General features: G+C 44.1%; 1 protein-coding gene across 2 annotated transcripts; it reads right to left on the bottom strand.

Moving 5' to 3' along the window:
- Positions 1-565: 565 nt before the first annotated feature.
- LOC144133597 (putative small nuclear ribonucleoprotein E) lies at positions 566-19416 on the bottom strand. Of its 2 annotated transcripts, XM_077666791.1 has the most exons (6): positions 19035-19406; positions 17453-17479; positions 11539-11652; positions 7268-7330; positions 2569-2647; positions 566-764 (listed from the first exon to the last, which is right to left on the bottom strand). In XM_077666791.1, the coding sequence occupies exons 1-6, from the start codon at positions 19089-19091 to the stop codon at positions 706-708; spliced, it is 399 nt and encodes a 132-aa protein (XP_077522917.1). In that variant the 5' UTR covers positions 19092-19406; the 3' UTR covers positions 566-705. The 2 variants fall into 2 exon arrangements, with proteins under 2 accessions (XP_077522917.1, XP_077522918.1); XM_077666792.1 differs by lacking the exon at positions 11539-11652 and having other exon boundaries at positions 19035-19416.
- Positions 19417-19456: the final 40 nt, after the last annotated feature.

The raw sequence follows: 19456 nt of genomic DNA on the forward strand, positions 1-19456 counted from the left end.
AGATGATCATTCCTGAAACGACTTACGTGGCAGCACTTAGAGAATAGATGAAAACCGAAAACATGAGGAAACGTGGAACGTCAACACTATCAAGAGCTTTGCTGACAAGGACGACAACATACTTAATGTCAATAACGCTGTTGATAGTGTCAGCGCTGTCCTATGTTTCTTCACGTGTTTTTGTCTGTTCTCAAGCTGATGCCACTCAAGCTATCCAAGCTATACATCAATTGGCTGACTTCAAACCAATCCTGAAATGACCTGATTCTTTTACCTGAGCACACAAATGAAAGACATTTTGAAATATAAGCACAGCTATATGCAAGTTGCATGCTTCAGCATTTCAGGGCTAAGCACAAGACTGCAAAGCAGCCAGCTTAGACCAAACTATAGTTGAAAAGGATACTGAATGACAACCATCCAACATGAATACATTCAAAGCACACTCAAATGCAGCATCCATGCAGCAACAAAAAAAGCTACGAGCTTTCAATGAAGCAATGAAGTCTGGTCAACAATGAACACAGTCTCAAATGGCTTGTCACTGGGATTAAAACAAGCTCTACACAGTTCCAATGGATTTAATGAAATCTGATTACATGCAGTGACAACAATTTGATATTCTGAACAGGAGACAGTAAGGACAGAACAAAAAATGCAGGGAAAAAAAATGTCCAGTAGTAAGTACAACAAAAACTTGACATTTTACATGCTCTGAGTGCTCATAATAAGTGTGATATTTTCTCCCTTTAGAAGGATCCGCCCTAGAAGATAAGAAAAAATTTATGCACATCACTGCATGACTTCCAAAAAACAGGTAGCATGCTAATTCAGCCATTTTGTATTGTACAGCAATTATCATCAGGCAAACTAACATTAAAAAATGTTGAAAAACAATTATACCCACCACATAGATGCCCAATGTCATTCGAAAATGACTAACATTAGTGTCTAACATCATTAATTAACCACTACACAGGGGTATTTACCATCATTAAGTTTAAATAACATTTACAACTGAATGAGTTTGGAAAACCTATCCACATTTGATTTTGAAGAGAATGCTTACTCTCCACCCTGGGCCAGCAGTGAAAACATTTCACAATCATAACCTGTACACCATAAAAGAATAAGTAATTTCAGACATTTAATAACACCCATGTTACTAATGGCAAAAAGCTGTCCTTATTTTAGGCTACTGAGTTACAATAGCACACAGGCACTTCTGTGCGTGTTGCACCCTTTCAGTTCTCTCCCAGCTGCTTGGAAATGGTAATAATGTTCCCGTAATACTGGGCACGTTTATGGCTCTACCTACTAAGCAGAAGCCTTCACCTCATAAATGTCAGCCCCAAGAATTTTTAGCTGCTTCATGCTGCCGTCCTCCTCCACCATGCTCTTTGTTTACACTTAACCAATGGATGCTTCACTTGTTTTGGTGATGGATAGGTGCTCCTGATGTAGCAATTTGAAACAGAATTATTTCTTAAGTTAATATCAAAACATATGCATAGTTTGACAGCATTAGATTCTAGTTTCACACTCTGCATGTACAACGTATGTTTTACCTGTCTTGTTTCTAATGCGATTGCCATAACGGTCAACCTCAGAAATTTTTTTTTTACAGAGTAGCACTAAAAGAGGGCAAATGACATTCTATGTACCAAGGTTAATTTCCATTAAGTGGCATTAAATTTTATTAAAAGGGAATAAGCAATTGGCCTAATTTATATATCAAATGACCAATATAACAAACTATTTCAATTAAGTTCAATACATTTGGGATTGATTGCAGTACTGAAGTCCAACATAGCGCTGGCAAAAATCTGTGCAGTGCAAGCTCCATTGTGCTATAGTCGGATACAACTTAAGTCTGCAGTGAAGCTCTGCCCACATTCAGAGCCACCGCACAGAATTCCTCCATGACAAAAAAGTAGTTGATTCTTAAAACTTTTCTTGTTACCTAAACAAGAAGCTAATCAGATGATAAAAATGATAAGCTCCACAATTTTGATACCTGGCTTGTTTAATAAAGTCATAAATTAAAAAGCTGATTACGTTTACTGTTGCGATTGCCTAGCGCAGTAATACAGGATGCCGCAGACATGGGCCAGTGTTAAGAACTGCTGTTTTCTTAATTTGTATCCTACTATAGCAGCAAGCCAAGCTAACCTCGGCCCAGCGACAACAGACGCTAAAGAAATGGCGCACAAATTGATGCACAGTAGAATAAGAAAGAGGCGGGTGTATCTTCGCTACCTGTAAGACTCCTTGAAGGTAGAGTAAGCAGCACCAAAAAAGTGCCTACTATAAGTCATATGTAGCCAGTGCATGGTGATATGGGGTACAACATGAAGATGGGCATGATTGGTGCATATAAGTGCGATCCTTGTGCTAATAATTCAATGAGACCGCTGGTAGCACAAGACAGAAACAAAAGCTAAAGAGTCTGAAGCACTCCTTCATTTGCCATAGTTTTGGAAAAGTGTCCCCGCAGTTGTAATCTTCCTTAGGTGTTCCTTCTCATCTTTTTATTACGCCTCGAACCAACATTCTTTGAGTACTTACCAACTTGTTTCCGTTGTTTCGTCTTGGTGTAGATTTCCTCTGCATCATCCAGCACCAGGTTCATGTATTCATCAAAGCCCTGAAAGAAAGTGCATTTAAACTGCCTTATTTAACATAATACTCTGACACAATATGCCACCAGAGAACTCAGCATCTCAATAACTATGGTGCATCACGCTTTAGTTTGGTTTGGTTTATAAGGATTTAACGTCCCAAAGCAACTCAGGCTATGAGACGCCGTAGTGAAGGGCTCCGGAAATTTCTACCACCTGGGGTTCTTAACGTGCACTGATATCGCACAGTACACGGGCCTCTAGAATTTCGCCTCCATCGAAATTTGACCGCCACGGCCGGGATCGAACCCACATTTTTCGGGCTGACAGCCGAGCGCCATAACCACTCAGCCACCGCGGCGGCTGCATCATGCTTTGCTTGAAACACCATTGTAAGACCCTGCTACCTGAACCGGAGGGCAGGGAACTATAGCAGCACACAACTAGTGGAACCTTCACTTTCTGCAGAGACAGTGGACCTGCAAGCATGCTAAAATAGAAAAAATGAATCAGGCAAATGATAAATAGCATAGCACATGTCCTGTGCAGACATGAGTGGACCAGAACAAGAATCTAAATAGGTCTCTTTTTGTGTTGTGTGTGTGTACAAAAACAAATTCTGCAATAAAAAATCATAGGTGTAACAAACAGATGACTCATAGGAAGACACAACATTCCATGCTAATTCTGCCATTTGCTTATGACCAGAATGACGAACCAATAAAACTTTCGGCCTTCCAGTCATAGCTGTGCCTTGAATGTTAGTAAAGTGGCTGAAGCATAAATGTCAAAATTCAGGATATAACAGGAGGAGGGAGAAGCATGCATAATTTGCGCACTCCCAAATTTTTACCCAGATTTTGGGGGAAAAAACAAACAAACTTTTATTCGCATATTTTGCACTCTGCTGCACCAGACCACCAGCATGCACGCGGGTGCGAGCAAGGCAGGCTTGGGAAGATAGGCGCAGCCGCGTCACCGTGTGCGGTTGCAAAAAGGGCGAATGGTGAGGGCAAGAATTGTGCGCCATTTACACGGCTCGCTCATGCTGGTGGTCGCTTTGCCAGACAAACAGTTGTGCGTGTGCCCAAATCCCAAGGCTACCGTTTGTCGCTAGTCAGCTGGGATGCAGGCAATGCATGGAGAGGGCGCCATTTTATCACCCGTTATCTCCTTTGCCTCCCACTGCTGGGTTCACAAATGCATCGTTGCGTCTATTGCTTTGAGCTGTGCACATGCCGTAATGCCATCCCGCAGGGAACTGCAGAACATGGGGCAGGATGGGAGGGGGTATGCGCCTTATATTTGGAGTCAACTTCTTGCCCAGCAAGGGGTGTGAGACGGGGGTCTACATAAAGGCGGCAATATAGTATACAGGGTGTCCCAGCTAACATTAGCCAGGATTTAAAAATGCGTTGAGGCACTCCAAGATGACATGACCAAATGCATGCTGCTGGTTACTGTATAGAGCAAGTCACACTATTTTTTGTATTGTGCTTAAATTGCATAATTAGTGGAGATTAATTAACCAACTTCGCAAACAACGAAGATAGGAGAAAAAGGTCGATGAGAAAGTTGTAGAACGGTCCGCAAAATGTCCGAATGAACAATTTCTCATTTTCCACATATTACGTATCAGCTTTTTTCCGTTCACTGCAGATGCCCGCGAAATACAAAAAAATACCATGTGACATGCCCGCTTGAGCGCCATGATTGCAGTGCTCTCAAACGTTCCGTGTAAGAGCAAAAATATCCATTTATCCTGGTGTGCTGCCGCTTAAAAGGAGACAGGGCAACTATGCAGCAGCTGGTTGTGTGATTTACGTCAGCAGTATGCTTACCTTGCGGCGCTTGATGATAGCGACCAGCAGACACAGTCCTTATCAGTTGCGCTCGCGTACTCTCGCAGCCCTGCCACCTTTTAAGCAGCAGCACACCTGGCTAAATGAGCTGTTTGTTGGTTGGGTGGAACGTTTGAGAGCATTACCATCGTGCAACGCAAGCGGAAATCTCACATGGTATTTTTGTATTTCGTGGGCATCAGCACAAAGCAAAAAAAAGCTGACGTAATATAGACGAAAAGTCAGAAACTGTTTAGTGGGACGTTTCATGGACCGTTCTACAACTTTCTCATTGGACTTTTTTGCCTATCTTCATTGTTTGCGTTGGTTATTAATCTTGACTAACAAATGATAGTGACAAGCACATGATTCAGCCTGACCTTAACGCTATCTCAACATGGTGCAAAACTTGGAATATGACTTTAAATGCTGAAAAGTGCAGTTACGCGCATTTCTTGTGTTAATAGTGAACTGCCCGTATATACTCTTAATGATGTTACTTGACCCAGTTACAAGATATAAGTACCTTGGAATTCATATTACGTCTAACCTTAGCTACCATGCACACATTGACCACATCACTAACAAAGCTAACCGCATGCTCGGATATCTGAGACTAACTTTCATAAAGCCTCAACTAACATCAAACTTCTACTCTATACCACACTCGTACGTTCACAACTAGAATACGCTTCATCAATCTGGAACCCTGGAATTGATCGACCTACTGGAGATGGTAAAACACAAATCAGCGTGGTTTATTCTCTCTGACTTTCAGCGTACATCAAGCATAACCACTATGAAGACTACCCTGGGCCTAACTTCACTTGCATCACGACGCAAAATTGCACGCCTGTGCCTTTTTCACAAAATATTTCATCATGAGTCTATTCGCTACGAGTTACTTCTTCCCCCTTCATATATTTCACGACACACAGATCACATAAATAAGGCAGGCATTTCTACATGCAAAACTAAAGCATTCTCGGATTCTTTTATTCCTCACACGTCATATGACTGGAACCACCTTCCTTCCTCAGTTGCCACAATTCCTGACCCTGAATTGTTTCAGTCTGCTGTTACCGCTTCTATTGGATGATATATTGTGTTGGTCACTTATTCTAACTTACCTATGTTTTTGCAATCTATTGTTCTCTGCTGTTTGTACTTTCAGTGTTATGTATTACCCACTCCCCTCTGTAATGCTTTGCCCTGAGGGTAAAATAAATAAATAAATATGCAATTAAGTCCAATATAAAAAACAGTCCAAGTTGCTTCATACAATAGCCAGAAACCTGCATTTGGTCGCGTTGTGTTCGAGTGCCGCAGCATATTTCTAAACCCTGGCTAAAGTTAGCTGGGACACCCTGTATATTGCGTGTTGTGACCTTTGTAGTTTTTTGGGACATGTTCAGAATATTTTCACGTAATTTTTGCGCCCCTTTTTTGAAGCCTTAATTTAGAGAAGTGGGCAAATTACGTGCGTAAATACGGTATTGCATGTTACGCTCTTTGTAGAGTTTCTTTAGGACGTGTTAGCAAAATCTCCGCGTTACTTGTGCACCTCCTTTTTGGTTTGGTTTAATGGGGTTTAACGTCCCAAAGTGACTCGGGCTATGAGGGACACCGGAGTAGAGGGCTCAGGAAAATTCGACTGACTGGGGTTCTTTAATATGCACTGACATTGCACAGTACACTGACCTCTAACTTTTCGGCTCCATCGAAATGCGACTGCCACGGCCGGAATCGAACCCGCATCTTTCGGGCCAGTAGCCAGGTACCATAACCCCGAGCCACACGACGGCTACCCCCATTTTGAGGCATTAATTTAAAGAAAAAAGTGCACATATTACAAGAGTGAATATGGCAACTACAAACATAAAAAAGCCATCGATAATTTTCAAAGAAACAAGGTCGTGTTTGTACAATCGGTATGTTCAGCTGAAACTCGGGGTGCTCCCGGGCAATTTGGGTGAATTGGCAGGTATGCTAAGGCGAGTGGCTTTGCCAAGAGAGCATGAAGACACTTTGATTTGAATTTTGATCTCTTTCAGGCTATACATGGCTAATATTTTGCAGACACAATCATAAGAGCCCAATCCATGCACTGCGTTTGATTATAACACAATTTGTTTATAACCTCAATACCACAATAAGGCAAAACCAGTGCATCTGCACAAGGATGAGAAAAGATAAGAGAAGACAGTGCTGACATACAAATGAAGAACTTATTGACAGCACCACTAAGTAAAAAACCTGGATAATAACACGGGTAAAACAAGGCAAAACATGTTGCTTATTCACAGATTCTAGGAGGATTCGAGATTATCACATTCTTTTTTTGAGATAGTGATGGAAGGAGTGCTAACACTAAAAAAAATTGTTCTAAAAAAACATTATTATCTCGAGTCATCCTAGAATCTGTGAATAAACGTTTTGTCTTCAGCTGCAAATCAGCGCTGTGTCTTGTCTCATCTTAGCTAGTCCTTGAGCAGGTGCAGTTTCAGCCTTATTATGTCATACCAACTTGCCCATCAGTCTGCATTGTTGCTCAATACCACAATGATCAATTTGCAACTTTTAAACCCCAGATGTATTAAATTACTGCGAAAGAATTTTTGAGCAACAATCAGAAAAGGTTGCATGCCTAATATACCATACCTAAGTCAATGGGAAATGGCATAACAGAATGCAGTTTATGCGTCAGAATCCAGTTGCATAAAGTGCCTCCTTTCAACATAAATTACTTTTTTGCAACATGTCTGCCAAATGACTCCCTGATGTTTGCAAATGTGTCACACTCACAATAATGTGGCCTTCAATCCTCAAGGCAACGTTCTCATACAGCCAAACTTGGATCCGTGCTCTCTGTAAGCAAAACAGCAACACTGTTAGAATGACATGGAAAAAAAAAAAGGTTAACGTTTCATCCTTCTTTGCCACAAAAACGTGATAACACCTGTACCGTGCCCCGCTGAGAATATCCACTGCAAGGCCTACATGAATTCCATGACCACATGGGGTACAATCTCGAAAGCACCTACCAGACAGCAGGTGGATGTGGGAGTTTTTTTTTTAAAGACTACAGACATCTAATCTTAGTTGCATATTTTCTTCTATGTAACAATTCATAAGGCATTATAAAAGATGCATCACCATGTGGTATTCACTTACGACTGCTAAACGATATAGAATTCAATTTCTTTTTTCATGCTGTTTCGGTTTCATTGAGCGAACAATAGCTGTGACATAAGAAGTGTTTAGGTCATGTGAGGCATGGAAAAAATCGCAATATAACTGCTGATATATTGTTTGTTGCCATTTCAACTCTTGAAGCAGGCTACTTAAGAGTTGTGAATTAAAAATATTTATCAGCAATTATAGCTTTTTTTTTTTCATGCCTCACATGAACTAAACACGCCCAAAACGTCCCAGCCATCACTTGGTTGATGAAGCTGCAACAGCATCAAGAAGAAATTCCACTATAAATTATTCAGTTGTCGTAGGGGAATACCACAGGGCGATCCATGTATACTAATGTCCAACACATCATTTGAAAGAAGAAAAAAAAATATGGTGTGTATACTCCTTTAAGATGCTACATATGTTGGCAACAATGGCAGGCAGGCCCCACAAACAGCTCCCTCTGCAAAACTGCATACACATCAAGTGAGCGCCCGTGTGCCATTACATACCGTAAATACAAGGAAACTACTAGTAGCTTGGCAAGATAATATAGGAGAAATTAACTAAAATGTTTACTACCTCTGCTTGACCTGTCTTATTCCACTAAAAGCAGGGAACAGCACCAGAATTCCACACAGGGGTATATGTTTTACACTACTTAAAGGGAAGCTGAAGCACTTTTAAAAAAAAAATGAGTTCTCTACGTCATTTTATAGCTTTTAGTCCGCTGAAAAAGAATATCTCATTCAAAAAGAGTGGAAATAAACACAAAAAGTTGTTTTTTAGAAGAAAACGCGCCACATCGCCTCAGGGTGCCGAGCGAACGCCGCTCTTGCCCACGATTGGCCGGGACCATCACGACGTCATCCACGGGGATCTCCGGTAGGCACCGACGGCGTTGCTGCGTAGCACGTTGCTTCAGCTGGCTTTTAAGGAGTATGTTTTGGAAATTATGGATAATTCAAGCAGTGCTGAACAGTTTGGACTTTAGCCATACATGTTCGAGCCATTAGCAGCTTCAGAAAACGGCGGAACCAACGACGCCGCGTAGTGCGCCAGCAGCGAAAGTCAAGTCGCGACATTTTCACGTGTTGGAAATCTCGAATGGATCGATGGGTGGATGACAGCTTTTATTTCCACCGGAAATGAAGACCCCTTACTACTCACCACCCCCGGCACGCAGGCCCGGAGGGCGGGGGCCCGAGCCTTCGTGACTAAAGGTTAACAAAGAGATTTTATCTCTCCGCGGCATCAGCCGCCAGGCAGATTGGCTTGTTCCTGCCGAGCGGGTTCTTCGCTGCGCAGCACGGCTTCCCAGCTTTCTCTGCTGTCAATATCTTCGTCGACTCCAGGGTAGTCGGCGCATTCCCATATTCTCTGCTTCCGGGTAACTGCGGAACCGCCAGACTGTCCGAACCTGAACGAGCGCGTGCAAACCTATTCTGAAATCGTTGAGAACTATACGGACTAGACAGAAAACTGGTGCCACCGCCTGATAAAAAGCTAAGTACTAGAGAAGCGACCGCATGGCGGTGCCTGCAAGCCGTAAATTTCGTTAACCCAGTATGGGCCTTTCACGTCCTACCATGGTAACACGAAAACCAAATCTCGACTGATATGTATGTTTTGCGTAGTTGCATGCGCGTGCATATCTTTTGTGTAGGTGCAAATGGCAATAAAAAAAAGTAATCGCGTCGAAACGTTTTTGTGTACCGCTGCTGCATAAAACCTGGCCACCAACTTCTTGTAATGCCTCTAAACATGATCTAATTCAGATCACCTGCAAGCTTACACGAGTCACGCGAGGTAAAGCATTTGTTTGTTCATTTATTTATAGTTACTTGCCTAATTACTCCCGAACGCCTTTTAGAACTACAAAAGAATGCCAAACTGGATGAGTTGGAGTGGGTTCACTGCTGTACTGCAGCGCGAAGAGACGAGGCGACCGGGAGGAAGCTCCCGTGTGCGCTTTCCTTCTCTTCTGTCGCATGTTCGGGCTGCTACTGTTCAACCATGACTCTTCTGTACTTGCCCCCGTACGTTGTTTTTTTTTGCATGCTGAACACGCTTTTGAGCAATAATTATGGCTGCGTTTCGGAGCTCGCAGTGCTGCTCATTAAAACTAGTGTGCTGCGAGATATAGTTGCTGGTGTTGCTTGTCGAGATAACCGGCCGAATTGCTTGTGGCAGATATATGCGTACCGCGGCTCGACAACTTTGCCGTTCTGACTCAACAAATTTGCATGAATTCTGGCGCCATTGCTGATCGTCAGCCATGACCAAGCGCTCATGAATGCAAATGTTTGCTTTGCTCAAGTATACTAGGCTTATACAATCGGTTTTTTGTTCAGTTAGGTGCAGCTGCATGTGCTCCGCGCTGATGAAAGATTAAGAGAATTGCTTGTGCTGCCACGAGGTGCAAGCAATAAGGAAAAAGCCAAAAGGCACACAGTGCGTAACGAGCTCAAAAGAGTTTAAGACTGTGTACTTCAAAGACAGTGCTGGAAGTGGCCTTAGCTCAGCATGGATGTCAACCAGCTGGAAAAGGCAAAGCGTTTACAAACAGGTAAGAAAGTAATATAACGAAAAGAGAAATATTGATGCACATATTTTGTGCAGGCAGCTTCGACATGCTGCGTACCTCCAGATTGTCTGGTTAACGTGGGAGAGGCTTGGGGAGAAAAACCGACGGATTCTACCACACTGTGTGCTGAGCGCTGTTCGAAAGAAGTACCATGCCAAAACTGGTTAATATACAGGCTTGAAGCATAACACGGAACGCCTGAACGAGAGAAAGTAAACGGTACTGGCAGAAGATTACATTGATGTGTGGTTCCGTAAAGCGCGGGCCGCAGCGAAGCAAGCGCAGCCGGACGGCCGGCCGACTCTCCGTGAATGGCGTCACTTCCTCCAGTTCTCCCTCTCTGCCGTCCCCCCCACCCGGCGCTTCCGGAAGCGACGAGGGCGTGCTGGCGAAGGGTTTTTAAGAAGCGATTGCAGCTCTGTTAGCAGATAGAATCGGGAAAAAATTTACACACATGATTTTCAAGGTCCTTTCTTCCCAACCACAGCGTTTCATGCGATTTCAAAACCGTTTCAGCTTCCCTTTAAAGAGACAGTGAGGACAAGCTGGAATTGGCCTAAATCAATTGTTTACTTTGTTTCCAATAACAAAGAGGTTCCTTAAACCAGAATTTTCATAATCCAGAAAAGACCAGAAAACCAATACAGGTATTGCTGTCAAATGTCTTTTTTGAAAGCAACCAATGATATCAATGCCATTTTGGTTTGCAGATCTCCAAGGCCAGACCACACTACTGACTTTCAGTCAATGATTAGTCATTTTCAACATGAGTTTTAATTGAATTCAAGGGAAAAAAATGTTCCATTTTCAACTGCAATTTTTGCACAAATAAATTTCTCTTTTCCTCCTGAACCTACAACAATGGATTCACAAAAGGTCAAACCACTGATTTTTACCAACAAAAAGGATGGAGTTGTCTAGTGTCCCGTTAAAACCCTTTCTAAGGCGCAAGCTGTGTGCATGTCTAACATGTATACAAATGGTAAAATTTCACTCAGAATGTCCCTAGGAATTGCATGACATCACTTTCAAGCCGTTTCCACCACTAATTTTGTAAAAGGGACACTCAGTTATACCAATGACTTCGTAACAAGACCTCAAATGTGCTACGTATCTGTATCTCAGTCTTTTGAACTTATGAGAACAAAATTGAGGATTGCTTCAAACGGTATTATGAGGCATTTGACTAACAGAAAAGACTCACAAGTTGACAAATTTTTCAAAAATTTTTTTCCCCACCAAGATGGGTCTCGTTAAACTGTACACCCGCCCTAGTAAAAACACAGAACATAAGGAGGCCTAGTACCAAAATATAAGAACGCAGTCTGGTAGTACTTGGCAAGCAAAAATATGGCATGTAGATGCACCGTTTCCAGTTTGGCAGCCCTTGAGGCAAGTTGGACACACATGTCCTGCTCCCCTAGGAAGGGTTAATTGTAAACATGAGCACACTGCACGGGCTCCCAAGTTAGAAAGCCCTTGGTACACATGTACGATGGGTGAAGTTTTCAGCACTTATTGAGAAATGGTAAAAAAGATCAGCTGATCCAAGCTCTTGAATTGTTAACTGTTGCAATTTTTACCTTCTGGTTGTCTAATTTATTAAAAATCATGGTAGCTCTCCGCATTTCAAACTCTACTATAAAGCCTTCATATGGAATGCAGTTGTGCATCATGGGCTACAAGTAGTTCGAATCTTGATGAAATAGAGCGATATGTCATGTTTATGGCTATGATGAACTACGTATGTTCTCATGCAGCGGCTGAGCAATTTCGGCTGCTACAAAGGATGCATGAACACAAAGCAGGCGTGCCTCCGCTCTTGGAACAGCGGTACCCACGAACTACGCACACCTAGAATGCGCTGGCTGCACAGAGAGACATGCACTGTCATGTGCCCCAAGGTCAATTCACAAGGGTCGCGAAGGTGGGGCTTGAATGCGGTCTAGAACAAAGCGCCAGCGACGTGATCTGGAGGAAGTGGGCCCCAAAATGAGATAGATGAGTGGACAAACACGAATAAGAAAAAAAAAAAACTGGTTACACATCTGTGGTTCATAACCATTGAAAATACCATTCTAGTTACTGGTTTAAAAATTTAGCTATGTACATTTTTGTCGGGAAGTACAATGCTTTTTTAATAAAGAAAAATTTATGTTCGCATCCTCTCACAGCAGCAGGCAGCGGCTCATATGCCGTCCACCATGACTTTTTTCTGCTTGCTTGCTGCTAGCTGCCAGCCTCAACCGGCATGTACAGGTCTGGTCACCGCGTGACTTCGTGGCGTGCAGCTGCCCGCCTTTTATCAGCGTTAATTTAAAGTGCTTGGTTATTCTGTCTTCGGGGCTACATTCTCGTCGGCTACGTGCTCAGACTTGTTTTCTTGCCATACCAGCCATAGTTCCAGTCTTGCAGTTTGATGCTGCTGCCTTCAGAAAGACTTGATATGGTTCGAGATGAAGAGTGCACAGCACACAAATAACTGGTGCTTCATAGGAAAGCGTCAAAGTGAGAACTGCTTCATTCGTATCACAGTAAGATGGTAGGGTGTTACATTCGCTTTGGTACTGTGGTATGCCATTGTCACTGAGTGCCTACCTATGACAGCCAGAAAGGTCTATAACGCCTGTGTAGGAGGTGTCAGATGGAACTTTGTTGATAGCTTGGTAGTTTGTAGGAAAGAGCATGTTTCATTCTGAATTCTGTTAATTTCTGCATGATTACTGCATGAGGACTGCAAGATTACACACTATGTTCACTGTACTGAGTGAAATAATGAAAGAAAATTATTTGTGTTCCCGGTGACACCACGATCAATGTACTTCCTCGATGGAGAGAAACGCGAACAACCCGACGCCAACACGCTCCGCTGTTTCAATTTCTTTTCACTGCGCTTTTACTTCGGTGACAGCAAAAAGGCCCTAGACTCGTCCATGATACCTTCTAGGACGACTCTAACGTCTTTTTCGTACCACCCAGGTAAAAGCGCAATGAAAACAAATTCCAACAGCGGGGCATGTTGGCGCCGGGTTGTTCGCATTTCTTTCCATCGAGGTAGTACACTTGGCAGTGCTCCAATGCCCAAAATATGATCCAGATGTCTTGCGTGCAGAATTTGGTGATTTAAAGTATACATATGCTTTATATCTCTCTAAATGTTTGGAATCGCTTTGGATCTCTATACATTTAATGTTTACACTCCTTACTGGTGACAGAGCGCTGGAAACTGCGACTGAAGAGGTTTTTGTTCACAGCGAGTTTTGTAGATGTTGTGTTGTCATGATACTGCACTTTATTTTGCCTTATTATCACAGATCAGAGAAGAGAGTGTTGTATGTCAGGTGCCATGTTCTGCTCCCTTAGCTGAATCTCAGTGCTCAGATGCTGCTTCTATTTGTGCATTAGGCAGAGCTGTCTTGAATGAGATAAGGTGTTTCACTGAAATGTTCCGAGGTAATCTCTTGGAACAAGTGTTTGCTTGAACGTTTCCTATGAGAACAAGCTCACTATTCGCATTTGCTCATTCTCCTGTACCTTCATTTGCTCCCCATTTGTACGGGTGCTTGATTATATGTTCCATTTGGTCTGTGTAGCTTTGGTCCTATTAATGAAAGTGTCTGTCCACAATTGTTCTATAAAGCAAGCCTAACTGCACCAGGAAAGCGCAGCACTATTTACAGCATTCATGCGATTTATCCACAGCAGGCAACTCGCTTATCACACTATGCAAGTGTAGATTTTAAAACTTGTCTCATGGGCTAGATCAGCAACCTATTGTAGCGTCACCACTCCGAGTCTGAGTTGTGTGTTGTGGCTTTCAAATAATAGATATTGACGTTTAAAAAAATGTGCGCTGTTACTTCTATTTGTTGAGCAAAACTAAACAAAATTCTGTCTAAGCCCATTGCTCTCACATGGTGGAAAACAGCGAGCCTTATTTCTTAGAACTGTACCTCTTAGGCACTAAGACAAATAGCCGGCCCTGTTCGTAGGTTAACACCTTGAAAATCAGTGCAACGCGAGGGAAGGAAAAAGACGAGAACTGACTCAAAAAATGGTGTTGGTAGTCAGCACTCATCATGTCTTCCTTCTTCGTCCTTGTCTTGTGAGTCGCACTGAACCCCCAAGACGTTCAGACTTATTTTTCCCACCACACAACATGTATCTATGCTAAAGGGGCCATTACAGCCTATTTTCATGCATACCCCGCTTATCGCATTTCATTCTCAACTTGTTAAATTAAAATTCCCCCAAGTTTCAGTTGATTTTGTGTGGTAAATATTTTTTAAACGAATTTTTTCCGTTTCTTTTGCGAACTGCTTGCTGCATGCACAGTAGACGGCAGTCGCTCAAAAAGTGTTTTTTTTTTTAGCTTATCGAAATCAAATGCATTTTCAGTGTTTTCTTTTCGGAAGCAGTCAGCTTAGTACGCGACCTGAGTGATCCTTAAAAAAGCGGACTTGCTCGTGGCACCCCTTTTCTGATTGTTAAGGAAACCGAAATCGATGCACCCCTACTTCATTATTTACACCCATAAACATGCTATTTTTATGTTATGAGTGTGGTTTCTTTTGAGCAGTCAAGTGCTCCCGTATGTGAAAAGCGGCACGTGCCATGCATGCCTTCACCAATGTGCGCTGTAGCTGGCTACCAATTTCTTGTCCGCTACTCATCGGCTCTATAATTAAACTCAAATTATCACAAGGTGGCACTAGAGTAACCTTGAGGCAAAGAAAAAAGCAGAGAAAAGTGCCGAATGAGACAACCTCCCCGTTGCATGTGTGCATGTGTAAGTCGAACATACATACCCTTTGGCTCGTAGAACCGTTTTGCAGGAACCAAACCGCTTGCAAAACCCTACGCGACTCGAATGCTTTCACTGCCCACACCGATGAATAGTCAGCCCCGTCTAAATGAGTGCTTGAAAATAATAGCACATCATTTAGCGTTTACTGTGCGTGCGCATTGTGGCCTAGGAATGCGACTATCACGACAACTGCAGCCCTGCCCTGGGGTTGTTTACATAGCTGTGCGCAAACAGTACTGTTTGTTTGCTTGGCATAAAACGCAAGGTCGGCTCTCCTTATCTTAAATATCACGTAGTATTGCTCACAAATTTTAATTTTACTCACTCACACACTATGATAACGCTGCAATAAGCGCCGCTGATGCTATATCGCCTACTTGGGAAACGGTTAGCGTAGGTCCGGCGCTTCCTGCTAATTGTAACTGCTTCGTCTTATGTCATCAGTATTTGATTTTAAAGCGCATTAGCTAAAAATACGTTCGGACAATGAAACAATGAAAACGACCAGATTTGTTGTCCACAGTCGACGCCGACGGCTGCTGCCGGCTGGCTGCCTTCAGCACATGCTGTGCATACCGGGTCACATATCGGCACTTCCCCCTTATTGTACTCGCAGCCTGCGATGTAAGCAGTCGTCGCTTTGAGGGCACCGTGGCCAAAACTACGCTCGACAGCTATTTTCAGGCGCTAAAACTTGTGAATTCGCTCTCCACAATCGCCGAAATTGCACACACGAATCCTGCATACTCACTAGGCCTCGTCACGAAAAAGGCTGAAATTCGTCGGCTGAAATTCGAGCATCTGGCAAGAGTTCCCCACTGATTAGTAAGAAAGTGTGAAGATATGAAATGCAACCGCTCCTTTTGCTTTTTTCGACAAGGATAAGGTACACAAGCGCAGTTTTTCGGGCCTTCTATTGACCGGGCGTGAAGCTTTCGCTCGGCCGCATAAGCCCCTGCGACGAGCGGCACCATCGTGCGGCATTTTCTGCCCGTGTCGCTCAATTGCCTCGCCGATAGGTTCTATGCGCAGGCACCGAATGAAAGCACATCTTCGTTGGTGCACGCACATTGCGTATGTCGCCGTGGCTAACATCAGGTACAATAAGTTTTAAAATTCTGAAGTTTATAGAATGTCATACCAACTAGTCCTCCACCACACTCAGCCAGCTCCCACTAAGTTCACTCTTTACACTACTGCGATACGGGGTCGTTGGTCGTGCTGGCGTCGTCGTCGGTCTAACCTGACTGACCAGTGCGTCAGTGATGGCATTTGCATACCGACCAGCCAACCGACCGCCGATCGCCCTCCCATCAGCCTAGTGTAACCGAACCCTATACATATACCGAAGAATAACTACGTTACTATTATTAACGCTTTTGCGGCACCAGTCACTCATATATGAGGGACGACTGCTACTTCGATCGCCTGTGGAAGTACAGGGGACAAGAGACCTCGCTGCACACAATGCAGCAACGAGAGCAGACGACGGTGCTCCGTGTATGCCCTGGTGACGTCACGAGAGCATTCAATACGGCGGCCACTGCCGGTGGGAGGAGTTTCCCGTTCTCAATTTCGATCACATCCAGGGCAGCCAAATTGTGGAAATTGAATCATAAGCTCTTGTATTAGTTACTGAAGCACAAAACTGCAAGACGAAGAACGGCCATGTCATGGCCCCTTTAATGTTCAGTTGTCTCTCCACTTCAAATGTGGTGCCAGTTCCATAATACAGGGCACCATGTTTTAAATGTATGGGCTTCTACGGAATTGCATTAAGACGTTTTGGTGGGCTAGTTGGTTCTATAGCATCATGAAGCAAACAGTGCGATCTGAGATAGACACGGTAGCACAAAGAAACAGACGACCACATTGTAAGGTGTCTCGGATCACTATATTCACTTCCTGGTACTTCTATGGAAGTCGTGCTACCACACTGCATCTACCTTATGTTCCCTTTCATAAACCTTTTCACAGTACATCTCATACTGGAAATGGTGAACATGTAAGGCAGCTGCACATGGCACGCACGCCTTAGTTCCTGCGTTTGGAGAAACCATACTGCCACTGCGCATGAAATCCCATGTGACACTGCTAGCAGCTTTCTCAAGCGGCCTGTAACAGGTAACCGTTAACTTCTGTAAAATTGTGTGCCCTGCAGAGCAATTCGCATTATCTGTCGCTTCCATGTTGACACCGTCAAACCAAAAAATCCCGCTAAATCACAGCGCAGCATGTGACCGTAGAAAATATGAACTTTCATCGGGCTAATTTCTGGAAACAAGCCATCACAGACACTAAAACTATAACTCAGGGCAATGAATGCCCGCTGTCGGCCACAGCGTGTGCCGTCGTACTGGTGTTATACACATTAAATGCGATCTCAAGTAAACGGTCTCAACCCGATACTCACGTTTTGCAGATATCTGAAGATCAGGTTCTGAAACAAAACTGTCAAGGAAAAAAGAACCACTCGCTGCGCGAGATACGCGCACACTCGAAAACATGCAGCATTGTGTCCTCTGGAAACAGTTTAAACAGACAGGCTTTGTTCAAAACGCGTTACACAAAATGAGCTAACAGGTTCAAACATGTGAGTGGGTTTGCGCTCAGTAAATAATGGTTGTTGCATTGCGCATCACGAAGATTTCGCCGGGTTTCCGCTCAAGAAACAATGAGAGTGGGCAAAGACGGCAAACTCAAAGACTCGGTCTGTGCGCACGACGTCGTGATCTTGAACCGGAAAAGGTATGCACACGACGCGACCTTGGCGCCCTCAGCGGCGGTGGCGGCGGCGCGCGCTCGAAGAATGTTGGGCTCGGTCGCCGCGACTACTCGATTAAAATCGGCGGCTGGACGTACTACTGCTTGGCGCGCCGTCGTGAGCTGCTGCTGGCGTTGCAATCTGTAAATAAAGCGATGTGCGGTGGCAATTCTTTTCCGCGTTTACGGGGGTACCCGAATTGCTGGCAGCGAGATTCGTGACAGTTGCGCTGAAAAGCACAATGCCGTGCTCGTGCCGTATTGCCCGAATCAGAATTAATTGACGTCCCTTTGCTGTTGAAGAATGTTTGGCTCGGCCGCTGCAACGCCGTCTTACAACAGTAATATACCCCGACCCTAATCGTCGTCGGGCTGACTCGCGCGCGGAACTCGATCTTAGGTTGGTGCTCCTTATCACGTTTAACAGCAGTCATAGACTGTACGACAGCAGCTTATAACCGTTTTTCTAGCAGTGCTACATTCTCTGTTCGGTGAAGTGGCTGCCTGCCTGGAATCGTGGAGCCGTGTGAAGTACTGCTACTTTAAGTTTTGAAGACTGTCACATAAGTTCTAGTAGTTCGCTATGAAAAAGCATAGGCATGCGAGGAAACAGTGGTAAAGTAGAACTACAATTTTCCGGAAAATTATCAGAAGGAACAGTAATAATTATTTCTTTTCATTAAGTAAAAGTGCAGTGTGTGGCATAATAAGTCGTAACCGAAACTCCTGTACGTGCCCGGGGGGGTCCAAACTCAATTTGCATGTATCCGGCTTTCGTAAGTCCGCTGCTGCTGCGGCCGATTATGTTTGCAAAGAAAAATTCGATGTGCACAAGGAAGCGGGCGACCATAACAGCGCTGACCGCACCCGCGATCGATCAGTATATATCGCCAGCATGGGCAGCGGTAGCGGCACACAACGCCGAGCCGTCCGGCCGCCGATTTGAGTAACGTGACTGCGACGAGAAAGCAGTCTCCGCGACCGTCCGTGAGCCATGTTTGGCGCCGGAGTAGGGGGCACGGGCTCGACAGCCGGCAGCCGAACCCGAACAGCCTTCGTCGAGCCAACACCACCTAGACTTTTTGGTCGAGCACGCGCCGCCACCGCCGCTGATGGCACTAAGGTCGCGTCGTGCGCATACCCTTTCCGGATCAAGATCACGACGTCGTGCGCACAGACCGAGTCTTTCGACTCCAAAACATGCGCTTTGTCTTCAAACAGGAAAAGGATACAATAGGCTGCACCATAACCTTCTGGACTTTCTGTCCTGGGCCTCCTTTGAACGCCATTTTGGCTAATATTTAAGCAAAGATGCCTGCAAAAGAAAGTTCGAAAATCTTCACGCAAGCGCCACGAGCCACACAAAAGCCCAAAAACGCCAACTTCGCGATTAGGTGTGCTCTCGATGTCTGTAGCACTCATAGCCATTGATGACACGAGTTCTCTGGAAACATGTTTGAATTTTTGACACTGTGTGCTAAATAAATGTTGTCAAAAGCAAGTATTTTGTTGATATTAAATAATATTTTGCTACATGTTAGGGCACGAAAATAAATTTAATTTCTTTGTCCAGTTTGTTCGAACAGCGGCCGAATCGGAAAAATGGCGTCGCCGGCAATACATAATATTCTTCCGCCGACGCAGCCAAGGCTAC

This window comes from Amblyomma americanum, chromosome 5, assembly GCF_052857255.1.
Source record: "Amblyomma americanum isolate KBUSLIRL-KWMA chromosome 5, ASM5285725v1, whole genome shotgun sequence".
Taxonomy (NCBI): Eukaryota; Metazoa; Arthropoda; class Arachnida; order Ixodida; family Ixodidae; genus Amblyomma; species Amblyomma americanum.